Raw genomic sequence first — 25,791 nt, forward strand, 5'->3', positions numbered from 1 at the left:
CGGAAATTCAGAGCGCGGCCACAGGAGGAAGCACGTGACGGAATGCGCCTCTCCTGCCTTGGCCAGGTGGGCTGCGGAACTCTATGGTGCATCCTCCGCCAAAAAAGGGTATCGATTCTTCCCCCAGCTGCATGGGAAGCATTGATAAGTAAAGGTAGCTACGATCATGGGCGTAGCCAAGGGGGTGGGGCAGACCCCCCCAAATAAATAAAAATCAATAGAAATCTGAGGTTCTGCCTCTCCGTAACTAAAATCCCGGCTACACCTATGGCTACGGTGATGGGGAATAACCACACTTGCCCAGCCCTGAGTTGTATTCTGTTCAACAGTGAGTGGACAATTGACTGTCCACGTGCAGCAGCAGCCCTGCCTCGTAACAGGGCTTTAATCCACCCTGGTCCATACTAATTCTTCCTTATCGCAAACTATGATTTGCAGACAACATGCATGAATTCCCTTGCTAGGAACAAAATATATTTGTTTTCTTGTACACCACTAGATGTGAAACGTAAATGTGGAGCCCTACAGAAGTGCAAATTGCATGTTGTTGTCACTGCCTTGCCGTGGCGAAGGGGCTTGAATAACTCAGAGAAGCTATGAGCTATGCCGTGCAGGGCCACCCAAGATGGACAGGGCATAGTGGAGAGTTTTGACCAAACGTGATCCACCTGGAGAAGGAACCGGCAAGCCACTCCAGTATCCTCCATGGACAAAAACAACAGGCACATTGTTGTTGTGCTGGTGGTTATTATTACTCTTATTATTACTGTACCCCACCCATCTGACTGGGTTGCCCCAGGCACTCTGAGCAGCTTCCAGCATACAGTGGCACCTCGGGTTACATACACTTCAGGTTACAGACTCCGCTAACCCAGAAATAGTACCTCGGGTTAAGAACTTTTCTTCAGGATGAGAACAGAAATCGTGCTCCGGCGGCGCGGCGGCAGCAGGAGGCCCCATTAGCTAAAGTGGTGCTTCAGGTTAAGAACAGTTTCAGGTTAAGAACAGACCTCCGGAACGAATTAAGTACTTAACCTGAGGTACCACTGTATACAAAAACATCAAACATAAAAAACTTCCCTATACAGGGCTGCCTTCAGATGTCTTCAAAAGGTTGTATAGTTACTTATCTTCTTGACATCTGATGGGAGGGGTTTCCACAGGGCGGGGGCCACTACCAAGAAGTCCCTCTGGCTGGTTAATGATTAATACAGCCTCTTTCCTCTTCCTTTGCTTTCTACCTTAACATTAGCTAGATAAGTGTGCTGCTAAGGGAAACCGGCAGGCGTAAGAAATGTTTAGACTGGATCACTGTTGTGTGTGATAGAGGACCTTGGTGTGACACCTGAGGATGCCAAGCCCTAAGAGTTACTTGTCTAGTAATATAAACTAAATACAGGGGTACCTCAGGTTAAGTACTTAATTTATTCCGGAGGTCCGTTCTTAACCTGAAACTGTTCTTAACCTGAAGCACCACTTTAGCTAATGCTACTGCGCCCCGAAGCATGATTTCTGTTCTCATCCTGAAGCAAAGTTCTTAACCCGAGGTAATATTTCTGGGTTAGCGGAGTCTGTAACCTGAAGTGTATGTAACCCGAGGTACCACTGTAGTGCCTTCTGAATTGGGTGCAAAATGCTGTCCAATCACAGTCAGTTTCATAAAACTTTTAACATATAACCTTTATAATGTCAAACAGGAAACACTTATTACAATTTTGTTCCACCATTCTGCCTTCAGGAGGTATGGATGTTTCTCTCTCATCCCTCATTTTACCTTGATAAAATTCTTGTGAGATAGTTTAGACTGAGAGATGGTGGTTGGTTCAAGGTTATTCAGCGAGTTTCATGGCCAAGCCAGGGATTTGAAGCTGGGTCTCCCCCATCCTTGTCTGACACACTGATTTTTCCATAGACTCACTAGCTCCGCACGTCAAATGTTAATGGTAAAACTGAAGGTCGAGATACAGCTGGAATATTTTCTGGTCAACAACCCTTTATGGATGCTAATCTGAGTCATTGCTGTTCCACAGTCATCTGGAACAGTACTTTGGAAAGCAGAATACTATTTATTACTTTGAAATTTTCTTCACAGCTCATTTAGCAGGGCCAAGCCCCCACCCCCCAGTTGTACATACGGTTACATTTGTACTGTAAATCATGTTGTTTCCAAAGAGGTATCCAGCCTGATTCCATGCATGTTTAGTTGGAAAGAAGTCCATTTACTGTACTTTCAAGTAAGTAGTAGCATACTCTGTGATACTGCAGTATTCGCTCAATATTCAAGTTGACAAAATCATATACATATCAACACACTAGACTTCTTGTCTATCCCGTTGTATATTCCTTTTTTTACAAATGAATGTACTCTTATTATTGTATATTTCTTTACATTTTATCTAATACATTCCTATATCAATATGTGCTCTTATTCTTATTTCTCAACTCAGTCTCACTCCAACGTCAATCAAATGCTAGCATAAATAACAAACCTTTACTGTATTTTTGAACATATCTTTTATATCTATCCCACTTTTCCATAATTTTTTGTTTTGAATTGCCTCTCAGGGTATTTGTTAACTGCGCCATTTGTTTTTGTTTTTTCTCTTTATTCTTTCTTTTTCTTTTTTCTTTTTTCTTTTGGTTTGTTTGTTTCATTTTTTCTAGGTATATAAAATTTTTGTATACATGTTGAAAATTATATTATAGTAAGTCCTGTAATGTAATATAACGACGTTTACTGATGTAATATAAGAATGTTAACAAATAGATAAAATGCAAATACAATATATATATATATATATATATTCAAGTTGACATAGCTGTTGTCCTGCCCCCAAATCTGGCTTCCTTAGTCACAGCTACCTCTTTTTTTCTTCTTCTTTTTGGTCATGTTACATGTTGAAGGATTTTTTGTTCCCAGGACAAACCATGCCTTTAGAAGTCTATTTTTATTAAAGACCTTGAAGCCATAAATAAATACTTCCTAAAAGGTCTGCTAGATAAGCCACTCACAGAAAGAAAAAACAAGGCTATATTTATCTGCCTAAAATAGACCATATTTTCCCTTTCATCTTCTCTTGAAGTCATTGATCTGCAGAATTGCCAATTATTCAAGATTTCAGCATGAATGATAGGAAATGTGCCCCAGCACAAATGTTGCTAGTTCTGTCTGTTCTCCCTTAATTTAATAGTCAAGAAGAGCATAAAAACATGACCTAGGTTTATTTTAAGACAAGCTGTTGCAATCCACTACATGTTATGCCACAATATGTGGGTTTTTACAACACTGAGTATAATGCAAAAATTATATTCTTTATAATTTCTAGTGTGTTCTGATTTCTCACTAAACTGATACAGTGGTACCTTGGGTTACATACGCTTCAGGTTACAGACGCTTCAGGGTACAGACTCCGCTAACCCAGAAATAGTACCTCAGGTTAAGAACTTTGCTTCAGGATGAGAACAGAAATTGTGCTCCGGCGGCGCGGCGGCAGCAGGAGGCCCCATTAGCTAAAGTGCTTCTTCAGGTTAAGAACAGTTTCGGGTTAAGAACAGACCTCCAGAATGAATTAAGTTCTTAACCCGAGGTACCACTGTACACAGTTGTCTAGTATTGAATCCTTAATGGCACTTCCTCAGTAACATATTGCAATAAAAAGAGTTTCCATGAAGTTGGGTTAAAAGGGCAACACAAAATGGCACCGTGTGGTGGCTTCCTGAGGAGGATGAGCAAGATCTACTGCCTCTGAACTTGGAGGGGATGTAATAATACAGAGCCATCGTGACTAGTAGCCATTGATAGCTTTCCCACCTGATGGTTAAAAAAACCCCAAACCCTTTTTAAAGCCATCCCTGTTTGTGGCTATTGCCAGATCTTGTGACAGCATATTCTGCAGTTCGGCCATGCACTGTGTGAAGATGGATGTCCTTTGTCCTGATCTCCCATCATTCAGCTTTTGTTGGATGACCCCAAAGTTTTGGCACAGTGGTACCTCGGGTCAAGAACTTAATTCGTTCCGGAGGTCCGTTCTTAACCTGAAACTGTTCTTAACCTGAAGCACCACTTTAGCTAATGGGGCCTCCCGCTGCTGCCGCGCCACCGGAGCACGATTTCTGTTCTCATCCTGAGGTAAAGTTCTTAACCCGAGGTACTATTTCTGGGTTAGCGGAGTCTGTAACCTGAAGCGTATGTAACCCGAGGTACCACTGTATTATTAAAGAGGGAGGAAAACTTACCCACCTCCTCCACACCATTGTTCTAGAAACTTCTTGTAATGTCCTCCCTTACTCAGTAGAATCAGAGATGGAAGGGACCATGTGGGTCATCTAGCCCAGCCCTACAATGCAGGATTTATTTATTTTTTACTAAGGTGGGGCTTAAACCCACAACCCTGAGATTAAGAGTCTCATTCTCTACCAACTGTACTATTCTAGATTATATCCTATTTTTGGTAAACTAAAAAGCTGAAAATGTTTGTAACCTTTTGTCTGGGGTGTTGCTCTTGCTCCCCTGATAATTTTGGCTGCTCTTTCTCTGCAGCTTTTCCAGCTCTTAAATCTAAACCATGTCTGTCTAGACCAGCCTCTTGTTTCGTGAAACAGCCAGCTGGAATATTCTGGGGCCTTACAAGCAAAGCACCAAGAGCATAGTCTTCTCCTGTTTGTTCTCCGTGTTGGGTAGTCATTTAAACAGCATATGAAGCTGAAGGTTTATTATCCATTTAGAGTTTTTCTATACCAGTCCCCTCCCCATCCCCCGCCCTGACTCCAAATCACTTTAGTCATCAGCGTGGTTCATAAACGTTACATTTATAGGTGCATGATATTGACCCTCCACAATGGCAGTTCTTCTGACATATATCCAAACAAGCACTGAATAAGATACTTTCTGAATATCCTGCTGGCCTGAGACAATTCTCCTGAAGTGAGAGGGACTAGCTGATTTTTTAAGCGATCTGTTTTGAATGCTGGGTCCTGTGATAGTTAATACCATGGCTTATAGCCATTGGTAGACTTAGCCTTCATAAACGTGCCTAATCCAGTTCAAGAAGGCTTCCAAGCCAGCAGCTACCATCACATTTTGTGGTAGTAAATTCCACAAGTTAATGTATGTGCATTGTGTGAAGCATTTTATCCTGTCATCTGTGAGCTTATTGCCAATCAGCTTCATTGAATGGCTGCCCCATTCTCACAGCATGAGAGAATATTTATTTCACCCATTTTATCCACTCTGTACCCAATTTTGTAAACTCCTTAATGATAGCAAATTAATTATGAGCAAGCCCTTTGGATCCCCATTCAAACTGCAGATGTTGGCTAAGTATGCAATCTGATGCATACTTACCTGTGGTTGAACTCCACTGGTTTGAATGGGATTATGAGTAGACATGCATAGGATTGCACTGCTAATCTCTGTGTGGTGAGACTACAGAGAGAGGCATTATTTTCAGTAGCAAGCAAATTTTGCTTAAAAACTTCACCTGCATGCTGTCAATATTTTACTGCAATAGCAACTGCTGTGTATATGAACTGTATAGCTAAGCTTTATTCTGAACAAGATCAGAGCTTGTCAAACATGATTGTTTCTGAACTGAGCTGTAATTATGCCAGCAGCATGTGGCATTGGGATTAACCTCTTCACACAATCTGAAATGGTATCGAAATAAATCTCAGTTTAATCCTCCTCTCCCCCCCCCCTTGCCCCTTAATTTTGCTGCCATTGGATTGGGGGGCACTGTGGTCTTTGTAAACCACGGAGGAAATTCATCATGATGATTAATCAAGCCTTTAATGAACAAATAGAGAGGAATGGATGGGAAATTAGACCAGCAAAATCCACCCGTGTCAGCCAGTTCAGGATTATTCCCTACGCAGTGCTTGCTTCTACTCTGAAATGATAAAGCCTTACTTTCAGTTGTTGGCTATTAAGTAAAAGTTGAAGTAAATGTGTTGTTTTGAAAATATTGTGATGAATACTCAGATTTTTTAAAAATCAGGATAACAAAAGGCCAACAAATGTCCTTTCAGCAATTTGTTGGAATATGACTCCCACCATCCCTGATCATTGGGCTTTGCTGATTAGGGATAATGGGAGCTGGAGTCCCAGCAAAATCTGAAGGGCCGCAGGTTCTGCATCCCTGACTTCCAAGAACATTCAGGTTTATCTTCTACTTCTTGTTCTTGTGGCATACTGCTTAATTTGCCATGATTCATTTGCTGGTCAACAGTGAAAACATTGCACATCGATAGTTGCAAAACAGACATCACTCTGAGCTTGCAGACATAAGACAGGTGAACCATCAATGACTTCTTGTATTATCTTATATTCCATCCTTTCAGCACTTACCTTTTTACATTCCACTCCTATCCTGCATGGTGTAGGAACTCTGGAAGTGGTGTGATAGCTATAACTATGGTTTGCCATTTCAGATATCACAGAATAATAGAAATGTTGTAGTTAGGATTCCTTAACCATGACTTGGCATCATGTCTGACTTGTGTCTATGTATCAGTCATTAAGGAATTGTATTACATGCTTGATACATTGTTGGGGGGTTTATATTCTTGCTATTTGGAATGGGGGGTTCATTGGTTCATAAGCGACAACAATGACTTTCATAATAAAACTTCAAATTTGGTCTATTTTGCACTAGGTAAGTTCAAGTGATACATACTCTACAATTAATATTCCATTCGATACCCACTAAGGCCAAAGAATAACAGTTTCGGGAACTAGCTGAATTGAAATGAATATTCAGAGCAAAATGAATTTGTTATCTTGGTCCGGCACAGCTACTGTGTTGCTGATCTCTTGCCTAAGAGAGTGAGAGCAGGCATCAAAGTGATGTGTGTTGAGTACTACAGAATACAGTGGTATCTCGGGTTACATACGCTTCAGGTTACATACGCTTCAGGTTACAGACTCCACTAACCCAGAAATAGTACCTTGGGTTAAGAACTTTGCTTCAGGATGAGAACAGAAATTGTGCTCCGGCGGTGCGGCAGCAGTTGGAGGCCCCATTAGCTAAAGTGGTGTTTCAGGTTAAGAACAGTTTCAGGTTAAGAACAGACCTCCGGAACGAATTAAGTACTTAACCCGAGGTACCACTGTACTCACATTCACATCTCATCCTGATTTTGTGCCCCCAAATATCTCCACACTTTTTCTCCCTTATCAAAAATACCTTGCCTTGTACTGGATGCTTCATGAACCTAGCTGTACCAAGTGATAACAAATGGCACATTGATTACACAACGCTCAACACTTGCAGCCAGATTCGGGATGACAGGTTTTTATATATAAAAAAAATAATCCATGAAATCCATCAAATCATGGATATGTTACAGAGCCTAGTTGGCTGTCTTATTGCAAAAATGTCACTTTAAAGTTCAGTAATACTAAATTTGGAATGTCGGAGCAGCATCAGCGATTTCAATATCCTGACTACATCTGGGTCTCTGCGATAGCTCATACCATGTTCCACCCACCCAGTCATCTTCCCTTCCTGCCTCTGCTACCTGCAACCTTGCTGGTGATGCTCAGTGGCGGAGGAACCCTCTCCGGCACCTGGGGCGGCGCAGCCCATACGGATTGCGCATGTGCGGCATCCCACATTTGCACAGTCCATATGGGATGCCACTCATGTGTGACAGCATCCCGTATGGATGGCATGTGTGAGCAGCAGCCCGGATGGACGCCGCGTGAGCAGTGCCCATACGGACTGCATGCACCCTCGGCCGCTCTACAGCTGGGGGGAGGCAGGAGTCATCTTGTCACCCCTCCCAGAGTGGCCCCTGGGGTGACCCGCCCCCTCCTTCCTACACCCCTGGTGATGCTCCACATTCTTTCAAAAGAAAATAAATTAGGCAAGGCACAGATGTAAAACTGCATTACCAGTTTTATCTCAAGAACGCAAGTTCTCCATCACAGGAAATTTTAGGGGGAGGGGGAGGTAATATAAGAATTCATTTTCTTCCTACCTCCCCCCCCCCCGCCATTGCATAATAATTTCCACAGCAGCAGTCTTTAATATAGGCTTCCCCCCCAACATCATTCTTGTTAAGAAGTCTACCACCCAAGGTGGTTGTGTTGCCCCAGCTTATGGGCTGTCATCATTTGCAGAGGTAACTTCCATTTTGACAGTTCTGGAAATTCGCCTTCAAGGCCCATCAATCATTCCATGGAGAAGTATCACCTTTTCAATTGTACTAGATTGGAGGCTTGACTTAACAAAGTGATTTAGCTAAGTTTAACAAAGTCCCTGAGTTATCCTGTCTGCACTGGGACAGGAGTCAACTTGATCTTTCATGTCTTACTTTCCCCCTTGCAGACAGAACCTCCACACATTTCATGTCTGTTGTAATGAATGGAAAGCAGTATGAAATTTCCTCCATTGTGGATTCATAAATCAGCATCAGTCTGATCTGAGCCATAGACCAAAGTCGTGCGGGGGAACACCACTCAACCATCTTGCTGTGTGCAAGTGTTTCCTGACATGAACGTTACATCTGTTTAAGGGGCAGTGGGGGGAAATAACGCATGAATCAGCCCTTACAGCAGGAGTGGCAAACCTGTGGCTCTCCATTTGTTGCTGAAACATAACTCTCATCAGCCCCAGCAAACATGGTCAGGGATGATGGAAACTCTAATATAGCAATGTCTTGACTGGAGGGTCTGCAGGTTCACCATCCCTACTCTATAATTCATGGGAAGGATGCATCAAAGTTGTCGGTGTGCAAAATTAAAAGAGAGCGGGGAGGGGAGTCAAAGTATTAAAAATATCTCTTGTATAGGAGCAACTGATCTCCCCTTTGACTCATCACTGAGCAGATGCAGTTTCTTATCCAAAAGGTCATCTACTTGTCCATATGGAAGATATTAAAGACATGCTGGTGTTCCCCTTGATAGCTTGATCCAGTTCCTAATCTGAATTCTAAATTTCTTGATCCTGGGAAAGAGCAGTCTTGCCTTAGGTTTATAACAGCTGTGTGTCCTAGAAGAGTTGTCACTGAATCCCAACAAGTTCAGAAATAGGTGGCGCGTGGACCATCAGTTCTTCATATTTGGCCAGGAACAACTTCAGGCGGGACCAATAAGAATCCTCATTGTATGTCAACTTCTTCTCTTTAAAGTACCGGGAAACAATTGGCTTGATCTAAAAGGGAAAGGCAGCATTAATTAGCATTACTAGTGATTACCAATATTTCCAGCCGTTAGGATAGCCCCTAGACTAAATCCCTCTTGGGCCCTCATTTGCCAGCTGCAGAAGCAAAAGAAGGGTGAGGTTAAACAGCATGCCCTTCAACATTTCTCTGATGAAAATAGGGACATCCTATTCAATAAATAGGGACGCAGGTGGCACTGTGGGTTAAACCACTGAGCCTTGGCTTTGCCGGTCAGAAGGGTGGCGGTTTGAATCCCTGTGACGGGGTGAGCTCCCGTTGCTCGGTTCCTGCTCCTGCCAACCTAGCAGTTTGAAAGGACATCGAAGTGCAAGTAGATAAATAGGTACCGCTCCAGTGGGAAGGTAAACGGCATTTCTGTGCGCTGCTCTGGTTTTCCAGAAGCTGCTTAGTCAATTAATATTTAATCTATTGAATATTTATTCAATAATAATAATAATTATGTTTATGTTTATATCCTGCCCATCTGACTGGGTTGCCCCAGCCACTCTAGGTAGCTTCCAACATATATAAAAACATCATAAAAGAATTTAAAAACTTCCCTATACAGAGCTCCCTTTGGGTGGCTTGGGGGTCGTAAAACAACATACCTGCCAATATTTCTCTGATGAAAATAGGAACACTCTAAGGAAAAGTGGGACATTTCAGGATCAAATCAGAAAACAAATCAGGGACAGCTTCTGAAAATCCAGGACTGTCCCTGGAAAACGGGCACTTGGAGTGTCTGGAACAGTCCTCATGCCACAGATATTTGGCAAGTGGCTGGGGGGGGGTGTGTGTCCTCCACTTCCATCACAAAGCAGCCCCAGCTCCAGCAAAACTCTTTGCTGTTGACCTGAGTTAAAGGCTCAGGCCCCAAGTATCTGAACAACCACATCCTTCCCTACAACCCCTCTCAACTGTTAAGATTGGTGGGAAGGCGGGTGCTTGGTATTTCTGCTGCCCTCAAAACTAATGTGAGGTGGTGGCCTGGAAGCCAGCATTCCTTGTGACAGCCCCTAAATTGTGGGATTCCCATGGCACCAAGGTTTGTCCAGCATCTTCACTGTACAGTTTCCATTGGATGCAGAAGACACTCCTCTTTACCCTGGTCTTTGATAGCCGAGAATGTAAAAATATACCTGTCTCTGCCTTCCGATTTAAACTGCATGGGTTTCTTATTTAAATTGTATTAGTTGCTTATAAAAAATATTTTTATCTGATTTTAAAATTAGATGGCTGCATTGTTGTAACCTCCTTATGGTGAGGAGTGGGTAAGGAAACCTATAATGGATAGAATAAATGCAATTTCTTCTATCCCCAGAGATGTGGCCTTGACCTCCCATGAATTCACTTCCTTCGTAAAACCACCAGACATGTCCCCTTCTCCTTACTCATTCCATATTCAATAGACACTCCTGCCTTCTAAAGACCCAGCACGTCCATCCGCCACCCAACTTCGCACCTTCAGGCACATGTTATCAGAAAGTGCTGGGAAGAGATGATGCTCCACGTGGCAGCTGATGATCGAGTGCCCAAAGGACCAGTCCAGCAGGGGATTCCGAGGCAGGTTCAGAACGCCGCAGCTCATCATGTGAATCCGTTTGGGCTTTTTGTCAGCTGCGAACATTGGCAGGCCAATATGCTACGAGACAAAACCACAAAGAGCTAGCTGCTGCTGATCCTTCCTAAGAGCTCGAGAGGAAGCTTAGCTACAGAAGGAAGCATCTGAATAATAGCAATAAAGCATGTTTCCAGATACATCACAGTGAGCCCCACTCTATGGTGGAGAAACAGTAACTCACTCAGAAATGGAACAGACCCAGAATTCTGCATTAAGTAATTCGCTACCTGCATAAAGGCAGGGATGGGGAATCAATTTGATTTAGTTCACATAAACCTAGAATTTGTATGTTCTGAAACAACGTGCAAACTGAAATGCAAGCAAGATTTCCAAATTCGCACTTCTCTAAATTCTGCAATACTGTATAGTTTATAGCATCACAAAAAATATAAATAATTCACTTTTCAGGGGAAATGTGGCATAAAAATGCATATATTAGTGAGATTAATAGCAAAAAATTATTATTAACATATAGAGGGGAAATCTTGCAAAAACATGTACATCAAGCAAGATTTCATTCAACAATCTGTATATTAGGAGAAATGCATGCTAACATTCTATTTTTTGTGAGGACTTCTTTTCAACAAAGTAAATATTAATGTAGGAATGTAGGGAACTGAACTTAAGATGGGGGGAAAGAGAAACTGCAAGGAACCTAAATGGACAGATTCATCTATATACAAAAGATCACATTAATTATGGATGCTGTCAAATATCTGATGCAGCCTAATTCCATGTTTACTTGCAATATTGCATCATATGCTGTATACTTAGAAGTAAGTTTGTTTATAAACTACATTACACTTATTATATTTGAGTGGGACTTATTCTTAATTGAGTGAACAGGATTGCAGCCCAAATGCATACTTTTAGAGAGGCATCTCTATATGTGTGTTTGTGTAGTTAAATATGCAACCAATGTTTCATTGTTCCATTTCCTTTGCAGGTTTTGCAGAATCCCATCTTTTAATCTACTTACAGCTCAGTCCTGTGCATCCCCATTCAGAAGCTGGTTTTGCGGAGTTCAGTGGGAGCTTATATATGTGTGTGGGTGTGGGTGTGTAGGATTGCAGCCTAAACATGTCAACAGTGGGAAAGAATAAAGCATTTGCCAAATATGTTGGATGTTTCGAGTCACACGGCCTATTGCCGCGAGACCATCAATTAGTTAAACAGCAAGAGAGCCCTTGATACAGAGTTGGTAGCATTTACCTGGAAGATATTAACATGGATGTAAGGGTGAGAAAGGAGAGCTCGTGTGACCAGCATGCAACTGAGAGCGGACCACATGGACTGGAAACCTGAGATGTTGATCAGCAGCCAGTAATGGGAGTACAGGCCAACAAACATACAACAGAGTGTCCGGATGGCCGTCTTCAATTCAACTTCTTTGAGCAAGCCTGTGGAATCAAGAATCTGTGAATGTAGCAGCTCTCAGGGCTCTTTTCCTAAGCTCTCAGGGCTCTTTTCCTAAGCTCTCAGGGCTCTTTTCCTAAGCTCTCAGGGCTCTTTTCCTAAGCTCTCAGGGCTCTTTACCATAGGTGGGAAGGCACATTTCTGAGAAGCAACCTGAAGCTCTGCCTCATGTGGGGCAATTTGCAGCAAGGCTCCATTCCTCATCCTTCTCCTTGATAATATTACGGCAACAGTCATTCTATTTTTGAAGCATTTCTATAGAGCCAAGCAGTGGTGTTAGGAGAGGGGGTGTTCAGCTCTTTTTCCTCATCACATTTCCCTAATGGCCTCCTTCTTGGGAGCTCGGTGGCAGGGGAAAATATAGGTACAGCATCTGTGTGTGTTGGTGGGGGAAGAGAATTTAGAGTGGGGAAATAGTTCAGGAAAGATCAGTGGCTTGCTTAGGCTCCCCTCCCCACAGAAAAACACATCACCAAAAAGTAGCCAATGGAAGATGCAGTTCTGTGCAGAATTAGCTTCTGCTCACTTATGTAGGTGCAAATTTAGAAATACTTGCTATAATCGAAAGAGAAATAAAACATACCTCACTTCACACAAGATTACAGTGGTATCTCGGGTTACATACGCTTCAGGTTACATACGCTTCAGGTTACAGACTCCGCTAACCCAGAAATATTACCTCAGGTTAAGAACTTTGCTTCAGGATGAGAACAGAAATAGTGCTCCGGCAGTGCGGCGGCAGCAGGAAGCCCCATTAGCTAAAGTGGTCTTCAGGTTAAGAACAGTTTCAGGTTAAGAATGGACCTCCAGAACGAATTAAGTACTTAACCCGAGGTACCACTGTATTGTTAAATATTTGAAAACTAGGAAAAGGTGTGGATTTTGTTGAGTGGCATCGAGGTACTCCCCAGTAAAACTAGTTTTGGTAGGATGTGGTGAATGGTTTTATTCTGCACTCAAGGTCCACCTGCCTGATCATAATATTTAAGGTCAGGAGTATTTGAGGTCAGGTGAGACTGGCTTAGCAACCCTGCGGAGGCAGGTTTCTCCCCTTTAATGTGTGGAACGGCCTGTTTGCTTGCTTCAAATAGCTGGAACTATGTTCTACAGGCCTCTTTCTCAGCCTGTGAGCACACTTGATTCAAATTAAGTAGGTGGGACTGGTTAAACAGATGTTCTTGTCTAATGGAAGTGGATTAGACTAGCATACTACATCTGAACTCCTGGAACATGAGTTGAGAAACATGTGGGTCATGGACTTTCTAAAGTAAACCAAAAGTAATTATTGCTTTTAATCTTTAACTGGTATGATGAATACCTCCTACAACTTTGTTTTCTTGATGTAATGCAAACAAACAAACAAACAAACAAACAAACAAACAAATAAATAATACCCCCACCCATCTGGCTGGGTTTCCCCGGCTACTCTGGGCTGCTGCGTTGATACTTGGACCTGAAATGCTTGAGTCTTACATTTTAACGCTTGGGAACCACTTTTGTGCAGCAGATCCAGTGACAGTTCACCACAAGGTGATGGTTGACCACAAGGTGTGGGCCTGTGCATCACAGGCAAGCTGTAATAGTCACTCAAAATTGTTCCCTATGTGAGCACCTTGTGGCACCTATATGAGCAGAGCATCCTGATCTGGTACCAGGATCAGTGAAGCCAAAGATGCTCTGAAATTCGCTTAGTCTAAATAAGAAATAATATTTTTACGATATGTATCATTAATGATCCAAGTCTATGCCATCAGTCCCCACATTTACAAACCCCAGGTAGGCAAAATTCAAGCTTAGCCATTCCACTTTGGCACTTGCCAAAACAGACTTCGTATCAAATAATTTCTCTCTCGATATTGACCTATGAGTATTTTTAGTACTGCTTGTAAAACTGTACGCTTTTAAAACAATATTGCAATATCCTGCGATCCAATGGTGGTGTTCTTAGATTCCCATAAACAAAAACAGCGAATTGCTTTGTAAGTACTATAAATATTTCAACAAATGATTCCACATTGATAGAAGCATTAAGTGCATTTTTGCTTCGATGCCTCATGTACTGGTTATAAAATAAGCACAAACTTGCAGTTAAAATGCATGACATCTATGGCTGCCAAAGACCTAAGGTCCAAAACTCATGCGACAGTAAAAAGATGAGTCACACCATACCAAGTAAATTTTGATTGGCGGGTTGCCACACCAAAAAGGTTTGGAACCGCTAGAGTAGCATATCTTTGGTCCTTCCCCATCTTCTTACTCTGAGGAAAAGAATAAATGCTACACTGTGAGATACAATGACCAAAAATATATTGATTTAAATCACCTTCTACACAAAGATACTTAAAATTGTCTAGGATAAATGTTATATTTGAAAAGTAACAGGATCCAGAGGAGAGCAACGTACCAATGGCTACCAAAGGGGTGAGGATGGGCACTGCGATGGGTGCAAAGAACATGTAAACATAGCGGTTCAGGAAGGGAAGTTTCCATGTGCTAGAGTCTCCCAGGCCGATGACATTTGTGTAAGCGTGGTGGATTTTCACATGGTTGTAGGACCCCTGTTCTGCCGTGAAAGCAGAGCAAACCTGGGACAGAAAGAAATGGTAAATAAAGGAACGCTGCCTGCTCATGTATGTAGTACATATGCATCCAGGGCTCTCAGAAGTGACAGTATTACAGAATTTTACATAAGGTTGCAAGCCTTGTAAGCTCACTATTGGTCAACAAGACCTACTAGGCGGTACCGTATTGGCGCAAATATAAGCCACACTTCCCCCCTCCAAATTCTGATCATGAAAAGTTAAAGTGTGGCTTATATTCGGAACCTTACACCACCAGCAAAACAGCACAGCTCCCACCCCCTGGAAGTGTGGCCGGCTGCCACTCCAAAGCCTTCCCCGAGCTGTCGGAACGAAGGTGGGGAGTCATACCGCTTTGCTGGCAGCCTTCCCCCCTGTACCCCTTATCTCTGGCAGCTCAAGGGAGGCTTTGGAGCGGCGGGTGGGCTGTGCGCCTTCGCCCCAGGCTCCCCTCTGGGGAAGGCGAGCTGCACCACTTTGCTGGCGCCCACACTTTGATCCGTCCACTCGAAGGTGGCTTTGGAGCAGCTGTTCACAAGCCTCCCTTGACCCACCAGAGATAAGGGGGGAAGGTTGCCAACAAAGCGTCATGACTCCCCCCTCCCCCGCCCCGAGAGCAGCCCGGGAGCGTGGGAAAATGGTGCACAGCCCACCCACCGTGGCTTACATTCAGGGTTCCCCCCCTCCAATTTTATAGGTAAAAGGTAAAGGTACCCCTGCCCGTATGGGCCAGTCTTGACAGACTCTAGGGTTGTGCGCTCATCTCACTCTAGAGGCCGGGAGCCAGCGCTGTCCGCAGACTGTTCCGGGTCACGTGGCCAGCGTTACAACGCTGCTCCGGCAAACCAGCACCAGAGCAGCACACAGAAAGGCAGTTTACCTTCCCGCTATAAAGCGGTACCTATTTATCTACTTGCACTTAAGGGTGCTTTCAAACTGCTAGGTGGGCAGGAGCTGGGACCGAACGACGGGAGCTCACCCCGTCGCGGGGATTCGAACCGCCGACCATGCAATCGGCAAGTCCTAGGCGCTGCAGTTTTACCCACAGCACCACCCGCGTCCCATTTCCAATTTTATAGGTGTGGCTTATATTTGGGTGCGGCTTATATTCGGGCCAATATGATAAGTTTGGGACGCAGGTGGCGCTGTGGGTTAAAGCCTCAGCGCCTAGGACTTGCCGATTGAAAGGTCGGCGGTTCGAATCCCTGCGGCGGGGTGTGCTCCCGCTGCTCGGTCCCAGCGCCTGCCAACCTAGCAGTTCGAAAGCACCTCCGGGTGCAAGTAGATAAATAGGGACCGCTTACCAGCGGGAAGGTAAACGGCGTTTCCGTGTGTGGCTCTGGCTCGCCAGAGCAGCGATGTCACGCTGGCCACGTGACCCGGAAGTGTCTCCGGACAGCGCTGGCCCCTGGCCTCTTAAGTGAGATGGGCGCACAACCCCAGAGTCTGTCAAGACTGGCCCGTACGGGCAGGGGTACCTTTACCTTTACCTTATGATAAGTTTTAGAACACTGCTGTTGGTGGTGAATGCTCAAATTACTTAATTCAGTGTAGCCTCCCTGACTCAAATGGGACTATGTTAGAATGTGTAGTTTCACAACAGGGTCCATAACACAAGATTTCATCTGTTTGTACCACCCAAGGGTCAAACTACACATTACACAGAAATACATGGAAATGTAGCTTGTAAGCCTGTTTTGAAGAGTAAGGCCTACTTGGAGAGGGGGAATGTCATTTGGGAGCACAGAAGGGGTGCCGGGGAAGGAAATTTCATTCTTTCACTTCTCATTACTTTCCTGTTCCAGATTGCTCCTGAAAAACACAATCGTATGCATGTTGTCTCAGAGGCTTAAAATTGCAGCCTAAGTGACTTTCTTCACCTGCAGAGTTACACACGTGTGCAAATATGCATTAAAGATCATACCCCAGACCCTCTCCTAGACTCTTTTTATCCCAATTTCCATTTCATATAAGACTCTGAAATTGTTGCAGGCAATTTGAATAAATTCATTTTGCAAAATAAAAGGGAAAGGTTGGCTGTGAATTTGTTTTATACTCAATCTGAATCAAGCAGTTTGGAATTTCCTCACTTGTAATCTTATTTTGACATCTTTCAATTAGGGCAACTTTTTCTCTAAAGCTTTGCCAGGTTCAGCCACAACTTGAGTGGAGCTGAAGTTTCACAGACTCCACAGACTCACCTTTGAGAGCCACTCCTTGAATCTTGCTACCCAGGATTTGTGAGAAAGCATTTAGCAATTCCTTTGCTAGGTGTGCAGTGTTGATGTGGCCTAAAGGTTATAAAAGACTGATGCCCTGTAAGTTGTCTGTGCTGCCGGCGCCCTGCCACTCTCCATTTCCAACACAAGATAGGAAAACGATGGACATAATGATGGAAAGAACTTCTTTCAAGGGAAAGATTTCTATATTCAATGTACCCCTTTTTCAGGGCAACTTTTCAAGAAAAAGGGAGCTTTTTCAGATTTCTCAATTTTTATCTGACCCTACACAAATATTATTTCCTGCTTTCCTGAGGCTAAGACAGCGTGAGAAACAAATATGGGGTTAGATCCATGGAGTAAAATGTGGCACGTGAACCCCCTGACCACATTCTCCACTAATCTACAAGAGAACTCTCACGTTTGTTCATTGGTGGTTTTATGTGCCAGTTCAAATGGTCCACATTCAGGGCAATGGTAATGCTTCATGTTGGCAGTAATGCAACAAAAGACAATCTTTTACTGGATCTGTCCAGTGTTAAAGCAAGTGGTCGTGCAGATAGAGATAGAGCAGCACTGGACCCCGTTAGGTTTAATATCTGTATTACATGGAGGAAAATGCTGGTGATGTTTGTAACCCCCTAATCATTTATTTGATGGTGAAATAAGATAAAGGTAAAGGGACCCCTGACTATTAGGTCCAGTCATGACCGACTCTGGGGTTGCGGCGCTCATCTCGCTTTATTGGCCGAGGGAGCCGGCGTACAGCTTCCAGGTCATGTGGCCAGCATGACAAAGCCACTTCTGGCGAACCAGAGCAGCGCACGGAAACGCCGTTTACCTTCCCGCCAGAATGCTACCTATTTATCTACTTGCACTTTGTTGTGCTTTCAAACTGCTAGGTTGGCAGGAGCAGGGACCGAGCAATGGGAGCTCACCCCGTCGCGGGGATTCAAACCGCCGACCTTCTGATCGGCAAGTCCTAGGCATCAATTACTTTAGATAACTATTGCAATATGTAGTTTACCCCTCATGAAGCTGCAATTCCCAGCATAAACTGCAGTTCCTAGGATCCTTTTTCTTTGGGGGTGCTTTAAATGTAAAGTTTATGTAAATGTAAAATGTGCTTTTAACATAAGAGGGGGCACCTGCAGATGAAGAAATAGCCTCACAATGACACACACAGACGTGTGTGTATGTGCGCGCACACACACACACAGTGCTTTCCACTCTCCTCCTCTAAAATAAAAGGGGGGAATGGGTTGATACGAGTCAAACCTCTTTGCATTCTCTCACAGAACAGGAGCTGCTGAAAGTGAAACGCACCTCAAGGAAGAATACGGCCCATATTTTCCCCCAGGACTTGGACTCCGCCAGAGCACTGTGGGTGGCCAGGTGGCTCCCCTTCACAGTGAGGGTTTGATGTCCCACACCCAAGATGGCAATGCCCAACAGGAAAGGGAACAGATTGTCAGAACGCAGAAGCAGGAACCCTAGGGAGAGAGAGGACACATTTAGAACCTTCTGCTAGAGGTAATCAAAGGACCTAGAAGGTCCATGGGTCCTAACCAGCTCTATCATGATAGCAACAAGGACCTTAGAATTATTTGGGCTCAGCTCATAGCTAGAAGGGAGGTTGATCATACTATCTGGTAGTCAGACAGAATCAGGACACTTGTGAAGAACAGGATCACACCTGTACTGTACATTTAAAGCACATGACGCCTCTTAACAAACCCCAAGAGTGCTGGGAATGACAGCTCTGTGAGAAGTAACTAACCCTTCTCAGAATTCTTTAGAATAAGACATTTCCTTTAAATGTATGGTGTGAATAGGACCCAAACTGGTCTGCTTTTTGGAGTTTAATGAAGCCTGGACACTTTGAATTGAGGGCTGCCGAAAAGTGATTTGTTTTGGGGTGGGTCTTTTTTTACCATAGCCGTGTGGCGTTTTTCTGTGTGTGTTTTTTTCTTTTTTGAAGGCCCAAATAGGCATTAAAATGAGAGGCAGAGCTTTTGCAACTCAGTGTCATGTGGATGATGTCATTGTGCTATATTTTGCCCTGCCCCACGTCATTGGCAGGGTCAGGATAAGGCATGGCACCAATGATGCTGTGCCACATGTTCTAACTCAACATTACAGGAAATGGGAAGAGACCAAAAAACGAAAACAAACCAGCAGCAACAACTTCCATGTCTTTCAAGATGCTCTAGTTCAGGGTTTTCCAGACTTAGGTCTCCAACTGTTGTTGAACTACAACTCCCATCATCCCTAACTAGCAGGACCAGTGGTCAGGGATGGTGGGAACTATAGTTTGGGGACCCAAGTTTGGGAAACACTGTTCTTGTTGGACCTTCAAATGCACTCAGCTAAGTCAATGTGAAAGAACCACAAATACATTGTTCTGTTCCATTCTGGAATGGTTAAAGGCATATTTACTTGTTTTTGCTGTAACCCACCATGGGACCTCATGTTGAAGGAGGGATAATAAATAAATTTTCATGCAGCTGGGACAGATATGAGGGAGAACATCCTCCAGACTCTTCAGCTGACTGAGGAATAATTTGGTCAAATACATCCCAAAAATTAAACTCCCAAAGAGAGTGTCTCTCTACCCTGTAAATAACCTCATACCACCTGGGCACACCATTACTGACCTTACTGTTAGATAGCACGGATTTTATCATGCAGGATGACTAACCACCAGGAGGTCAGGCTGCACAGCAAAATAGTGACTGATCTGAAATTCACCAGATTAGCTCTATAAAAGCACCTGCCAACATCAATGCAGATTTCCAAAACCACTCCAGTAATGTTTGCTGTGACTTGCTGTGTTCTTGCTTGATACCATTTGCAACATGCCCACTGAGCTAGGTTGGAGAGCTCCTCCACAAATAAGTTTCTATGGGGAATATCTCAAGATGATTTATGATAACATCAGTACAGTGTTCCACTGACTCACTTTTCAGTGTGGGAAAGCTCCACCATCCTTTTCTGTTGCATAGTCCAGGGACTATGTGGTCATAAGTGGCAAAATGAAATAGTAGCCCCACCCCCAACCCCATGCTTAGGAGTGCAGCTCAAGGACGTTAACGTACTCCATGCTGTGAGGGTCAGAGACAAGTCTCAGGGCATTCTAACCAACCCATCTCTCAGCAGCCAGGCAGATGCCCCAGAGAAGTCTCTGTGCAGGGTAAGACTGGACAATGCCCATGCCTTGGTAGCTCAGCAGTTGGCAACCTATGCTTCCCCTTCTTTGACCACATCACAGGGCTTAAGATCGGTAAACTTTCAGGTGTAATAACACCCGTCAAGAATCACAGGACTCCCCGGCCTTCCTCCCACCCCACTACGCAAGTTCAATGAGCACCTGAGGCATTCTCCTTACCTACTGGCAGGGAGAGAAGGTTCAAAGCGATGATTGTGCCATCGATGCCATGCCTCTCCCACCAGCTGCTGCTCTTCACCACGTCCTGCACCATCTCAGAGAGCTCCCGCATCATGGATTCCTCAGACCTCCTCCCTCCGGTTGGCTCCAGTTCCTCCTTGGCTGATCTTTTTAATACGCCCATCTTGTTTCCTTTGCCTAGGCCTGAATCGCCTTGGGGGGCCCTTAGGCTTTGTTCTTCTGAAATCTCCTCTTCCGAAGGGCCTTCTCTTCTGGAGCCATTTGGCAGCTGTCGCTTGGCACCTGCGCCCTCTTGGCTTGGGGCGACCCCTTGTCCTAGCCTCCTCTCACCTTCATCCTGGCAACTGTTCCCCTTTTCCGGCGCCACCCCAGGGCTTAAAGGAGACGCTCCCTGCAGAGGTCCTCCACCATTCACATCTGCTGCCTTGGGCTGCTCCTCTTTCCTTCTCTCTGGGCACCATTCCTGGTTGTCCTTCATCAGCATCTCGCCCTGCCGTGGCTCCATTCTTCCCTGCAGAACACAGGACACTGCAGAGTGAGAGCCAAGGTCCTGGTGCTTCCGCAGGATCAAATAACAAGCAAGGCTGTCCCAGCAGGAAGGGGGGAGAGAGAGAGAGAGAGAGAGAGAGAGAGAGAGAGAGAGAGAGAGAGAGAGAGAGAAGAGAAGAGAAATGCAGGTGGCCTTCTTGGCAGAAGTGCCACAGTGTGCAGTCAGAAATGCTCACTGGGCTGTAAGCTCATGTTGCTTCGCTCTAGCCTGAAGTTGGCCCCAGTCCCATCCCTAGGCTCTGCCCATTTTATCAGCCTCTGCTCTGGCAGCTTCCGCCACTCCCATTCTGCTTGTGTCTCCATCCCAATGGGGCCGTGTCCCTTGCCCTTGGCTCTCTCTGTCATTAAGAACAGCTTGTTCAGGCAGGAACAGTGTTGCTGCGCTCACCACTGCCGAAGGACATGGGAAGGGCAGGGCAGCGGGTATCTTTGAAAAAAGGAGCGTGGAGCTCTGCTGGAGGCAAATAGGAAAAGGGAGAGAAGAGGCAGACTGCAAGAGAGAGACCCAGGTCCATCACATCCTAGTCTTAAAGGGCCATCCCTGATATTAAAGCAGAACACTCTTCAAACATTCCTGGATCTGCAGTTTTAAAAGTATATTCTAAATGCTTACAGCTCTCCATCTGTGTGTAGCACAGATGAACGTACAGTTTTGTGAATGTGAGGAGAGGGGGTCACAGTTGGAAGAGTTTATTATGAACGTGGATTACTATTGTATTATTTTTCGGTATTCAGCAGAACCCTCCTTACTCCAACCTGATTTGTGTCTTCCTTCATAATAGAAAACCTGTGTTGGTGTAAACAGCTTTTTCATTTATCTTCTTAGCATAAGCCTTTGCCACAATGGCTCAGGGGATTTATTTAAAGGGCTGCTGTGCCAGTTCTGAAGAACTAAAAAATGAATTAAAAAAATCAACTCCTCGCAAATCATGAGACTTTATAAATGCCAGTTATAAATGTTGGGAAATTATTTGTATTGGCCCACAGATATTGCCAATATTAAAGGATACAAATAGATTTCTTTCCGTGTGTGTGTGTGTGTGTGTGTGCATATTTAAAATAAGCTAGTACCTAAACACAAACATATACACACAGAGAGAAGAAAGCACTATAAAATTCATATTAGTTTCCTGATCTCTAGCCAGGACCACTAATATTTTTGCTGTGCTTTGACCTCTTTCTCACAAAAGTTGTTTTTATTTATTATTTTAAAACAAACAGTTGAGTAGCCTAGGGTTGCCATACATCTGGTTTTCCCCGGACATTAATGGGACTTAAAAGGCAGAATTGACGTCTGGGGAAGATTTGCAAAAGGTGGTGGTTTGTCCTGGGTCTTAGGCAAGTCAATAGAAAAATTTTGGAGGTTTTTTTTGTGTCTTTGTAAACAGTTTTGGGTGTTTCCTTAAAAAAAGCTCAACAACCTTCAGGATGTCCTGGTTTTTACTTCTGGAAATATGGCCACCCTAGAGTAGCCTAAACCTATAAGAGAGCCAGTGTTGCATAGTGGATTAGGACCTGGAGGACTAGGGTTCAAATCCCCACTCAGCTATAAAGCTCACTGGGTCACCTTGAGCTGGTCACTGCCTCTCAGTTTAACCTACCTCACGGGGTTGTTGTCAGGATTGAATGGGTATGGGGAGAACCATGTATTCCACCTTGAACACCTTGAATAAAGAAATAAATGAGCTGTTTGGAACAGGGAGGGGAATCATGAAATTTGCCAGAATAGATTATGGGGAAAGAGTTACCTTTTTCTTATTAATGCCCCTGCTTCTGTGCCTTTTAGCTGCAGCCTGGCACCCACAAATTGAGCAGGTGAAAATATGTATTTTGTGTTTTTATATTGTGATTTTATGTTGTGAACTGCCCTGAGACCTGCGGGTATAGGGCAGTATATAAATTGATGATGATGATGATGATAATAATAATAATAATAATAATAATACAGACCCTCCAAGTGTCCCTATTTTCCAGGTATGTAGCACTTTTATAGAAGTCATTCCGGTTTTTTATTTAATCCCATAATATCCCGCTTTTCTTTAGGATGTCCATATTTTCATCAGAGAATTGTTGGAGGGTATGGAGTTATCTGACCCCTGAGCCATCTGAAGGCAGCCCTATATTAGGGAAGGTTTTTTTCTTCATGTATAATGCCTTATTATATTTCTTATATATGTTGGAAGTCGCCCTGGGTGGCAAACCAGTCAGATGGATGGGGTATAAAGAGTAAAATTAATTATTAATTATTAATTGTTGTTGTTGTTGAATAATAGGACGTCCCTATTTTCATCAGAGAAATGTTGGAGGGTATGGTAATAATAGCAGAAAGTGAGGAGAACAGCTTCACCTGTTATATGTCTGCCTGACGGACTGCTGTTAAAGGCACAGGAAGAGAGCCAGTTAAGCAGCTAGAAACTCAAATTGCAGGCTATACCACATAGGCCACAGGGAGAGGAAAGGAAGACAAGATGAGTTGGAGGAGAAAAGATTTGGGTGGGAGTGGGAGAGAAAGGAAGGAAGGGGGTCCGAGTAAAAAAGAAGACAGATGTAGGCAGTGGAAACAGCAAAGGCGGCAAAGAGAAACACAAGCTGTGTATTTAGGCTGGCAGATATTGTTTCAGTTTCCCAAGATAAGCTGAGCAGGGTGTATGTAGGACGGGCATGTACTGAGACTATTAAAACTATTTGAGGGGGCAGTAGGGAGGAATGGGCAGGCTAGTTTGGTGTATTAGAATGTTGCATGCTCAGATGCTATGAAGATTGTGTGTTTCAGGTCAAGCGAAAGGACAAAAGCTGCCAAACAGGTCCGGCTCAATACATTTTGCTGCCTGAGGCAGAAGACAAGATGGCGCCTCCTCCGCATTCCATCTACGTAAACTGACTGGACTGGCAGTGCAATCTTACCTCTGCCCTGGCAATAGGAGTTCCAGGAAAGGTATGTGACACACACACACACACACACACACACACACACACACGTGACTTCAAGAAGTCAGGGAATGGCTTGGGAACTCAGGAGACAAAGCCAGGGGAGCTGCTGCTACTGCTGCCACCCAGTATGTGCTGCATGAGCCAGTTGCCTCACTTTGCCCAATGGTAGGGCCAGTCTCAGTGTCAAATGCCTGATAATGTGTAATCTGTCAGCTTCCAGGCAGAATTCCCAGAAGTAATGTTATTTTATTGATTGATTGATTGAGTGAGTGAGTGAGTGAGTGAGTGAGTGATGTTTTTATTTTATTTTTCTTTCGCAATCAAAGTGGTTAAGAAAAAGATAAATCAATAAAATCGGGGGGGGGGACGACACAACCCTAATTTTAAACACACAAAAATTAAAATATTAAAGCAGGTTAAAATCACCTCAGCTTTCTAAGCATCTGGGTAGGCTTGTCGACACCATGTTTTTTAGCAGGTGCCTTCTTGATTTCAATAGGCAGGGAGTTCCGCAGTGTAAGTGCTGCCACACTCAACAATCAAGTTCTTACAGATGTGGCATCTGTAGCAGTGTCAATTCTGCTGATTGAAGTGGTCGAGTGGGCACATATGGGGCATGGCAATGTCACAGGTAGATATTAAATAGTACTAGAGATAAGATATCCCCCCTGCGGAACCCCATAATGTAGCCACTAGGGAACAAAAAGGCACTCACCCAAAGCTCCTCTCTGGACTTGGTTATGAAAGTAGGATTGGAAACATGGTATAATACAGTGCCCCAAATTTCCATTCCCCAGAGAAGATCCAGGAGGATACCATGATCAATGGTATCAAAAGCTGATGAGAGATCAAGAATCAAAAGGAAAGTGGCAATCCCCGTGTCCCGCTCTGCGCATCAGGGAGACCAAAGCTGGCTCAGTTCCGTGGCCAGGCCTGAACTCAGATTGGAGTGGTTCTAAATAATCTGTGTCCTCCAAGAACACTGGCTGCTCCCCCCCACAGCCCCCCACCACTTTCACCACAAAAGGAGTATGCACAACTTGTCAATAGTTATTCCAGTCCAAAGGGCCCACAGCCAGTTTACTTAGAAGTGCCTTCACCACTTTCAATGCAGCAGGGACCAGTCCCTCACGCAGTGGAGCGTTAACACAACCCAGTTATCCACCATCAGTTCGCCTTCCCAAATTCTAATGAAGATGTGGTGTTAAAAAAACCCACAACTTCATTTCACTTTTAAGGAAAAGAATCTCCCCCCCCCCCTCTGTGTTTCATATACAGGGCCAGCACCCAGTATAATCAGCAAAATGCCAGGGCCCTGGGGCACCCTACTGCAGCTGATGTGGTTCAGCTGGGCAGTGGCTGCAAACGGTGGAGCTCCAAGGTTGCTTGGTGGGTAGGGGGTGAATACTGTCACCCTCTTAACCAGGGGTCAGCAAACTTTTTCAGCAGGGGGCCGGTCCACTGTCCCTCAGACCTTGCGGAGGGCCGGACTATATTTTGAAAAAAAAAGTAATAATGAACAAATTCCTATGCCCCACAAAAATCAAAATTGGAAGCAGAATTGTTAGATTCAAAAATTAAGATCTTGTCAAGAATGTATAACTTGCTGTTGAAATGGAACACTCAGGATGAAATGGTGAAATCTGCAATGATAAAATGGGCACAAGACGTAGGACATAACATAATGATGGCTGACTGGGAACAGTTATGGACCACAGGTATGAAATTTACGGCATGTAATGCCTTAAGAGAGAATTTAATGAAAATTATTTACAGGTGGTACATGACACCAGTCAAGCTTGCAAAAATTTATAATTTACCTAACAATAAATGTTGGAAATGTAATGAGACTGAAGGTACATTCTTTCACCTTTGGTGGACATGCCCAAGGATTAAGACATT

The 25,791-nt window shown here is 44.1% G+C and overlaps 1 protein-coding gene and 1 long non-coding RNA gene across 2 annotated transcripts in view; one reads left to right on the forward strand and one right to left on the reverse strand.

Annotated features, from left to right (window-relative positions):
• Positions 1-2: 2 nt before the first annotated feature.
• Positions 3-10,613, forward strand: LOC309363600. Its single transcript, XR_014165459.1, has 3 exons — positions 3-154; positions 2,093-2,234; positions 10,489-10,613. It is a non-coding gene; the product is annotated as an uncharacterized lncRNA (long non-coding RNA).
• Positions 7,881-25,791, reverse strand: part of FADS6 (fatty acid desaturase 6) — a 25,423-nt gene continuing 7,512 nt past the window's right edge. The window contains 6 exon segments of the mRNA XM_081899746.1: positions 7,881-9,155; positions 10,628-10,807; positions 11,999-12,186; positions 14,607-14,787; positions 18,327-18,493; positions 20,389-20,920. Coding sequence (XP_081755872.1) covers positions 9,006-9,155; positions 10,628-10,807; positions 11,999-12,186; positions 14,607-14,787; positions 18,327-18,493; positions 20,389-20,920 — 1,398 coding nt within the window. The 3' untranslated portion in view covers positions 7,881-9,005.

The sequence above is a fragment of the Podarcis melisellensis genome (genome assembly GCF_964234715.1).
Source record: "Podarcis melisellensis genome assembly, chromosome: 2".
In the NCBI taxonomy this organism is placed as follows: domain Eukaryota; kingdom Metazoa; phylum Chordata; class Lepidosauria; order Squamata; family Lacertidae; genus Podarcis; species Podarcis melisellensis.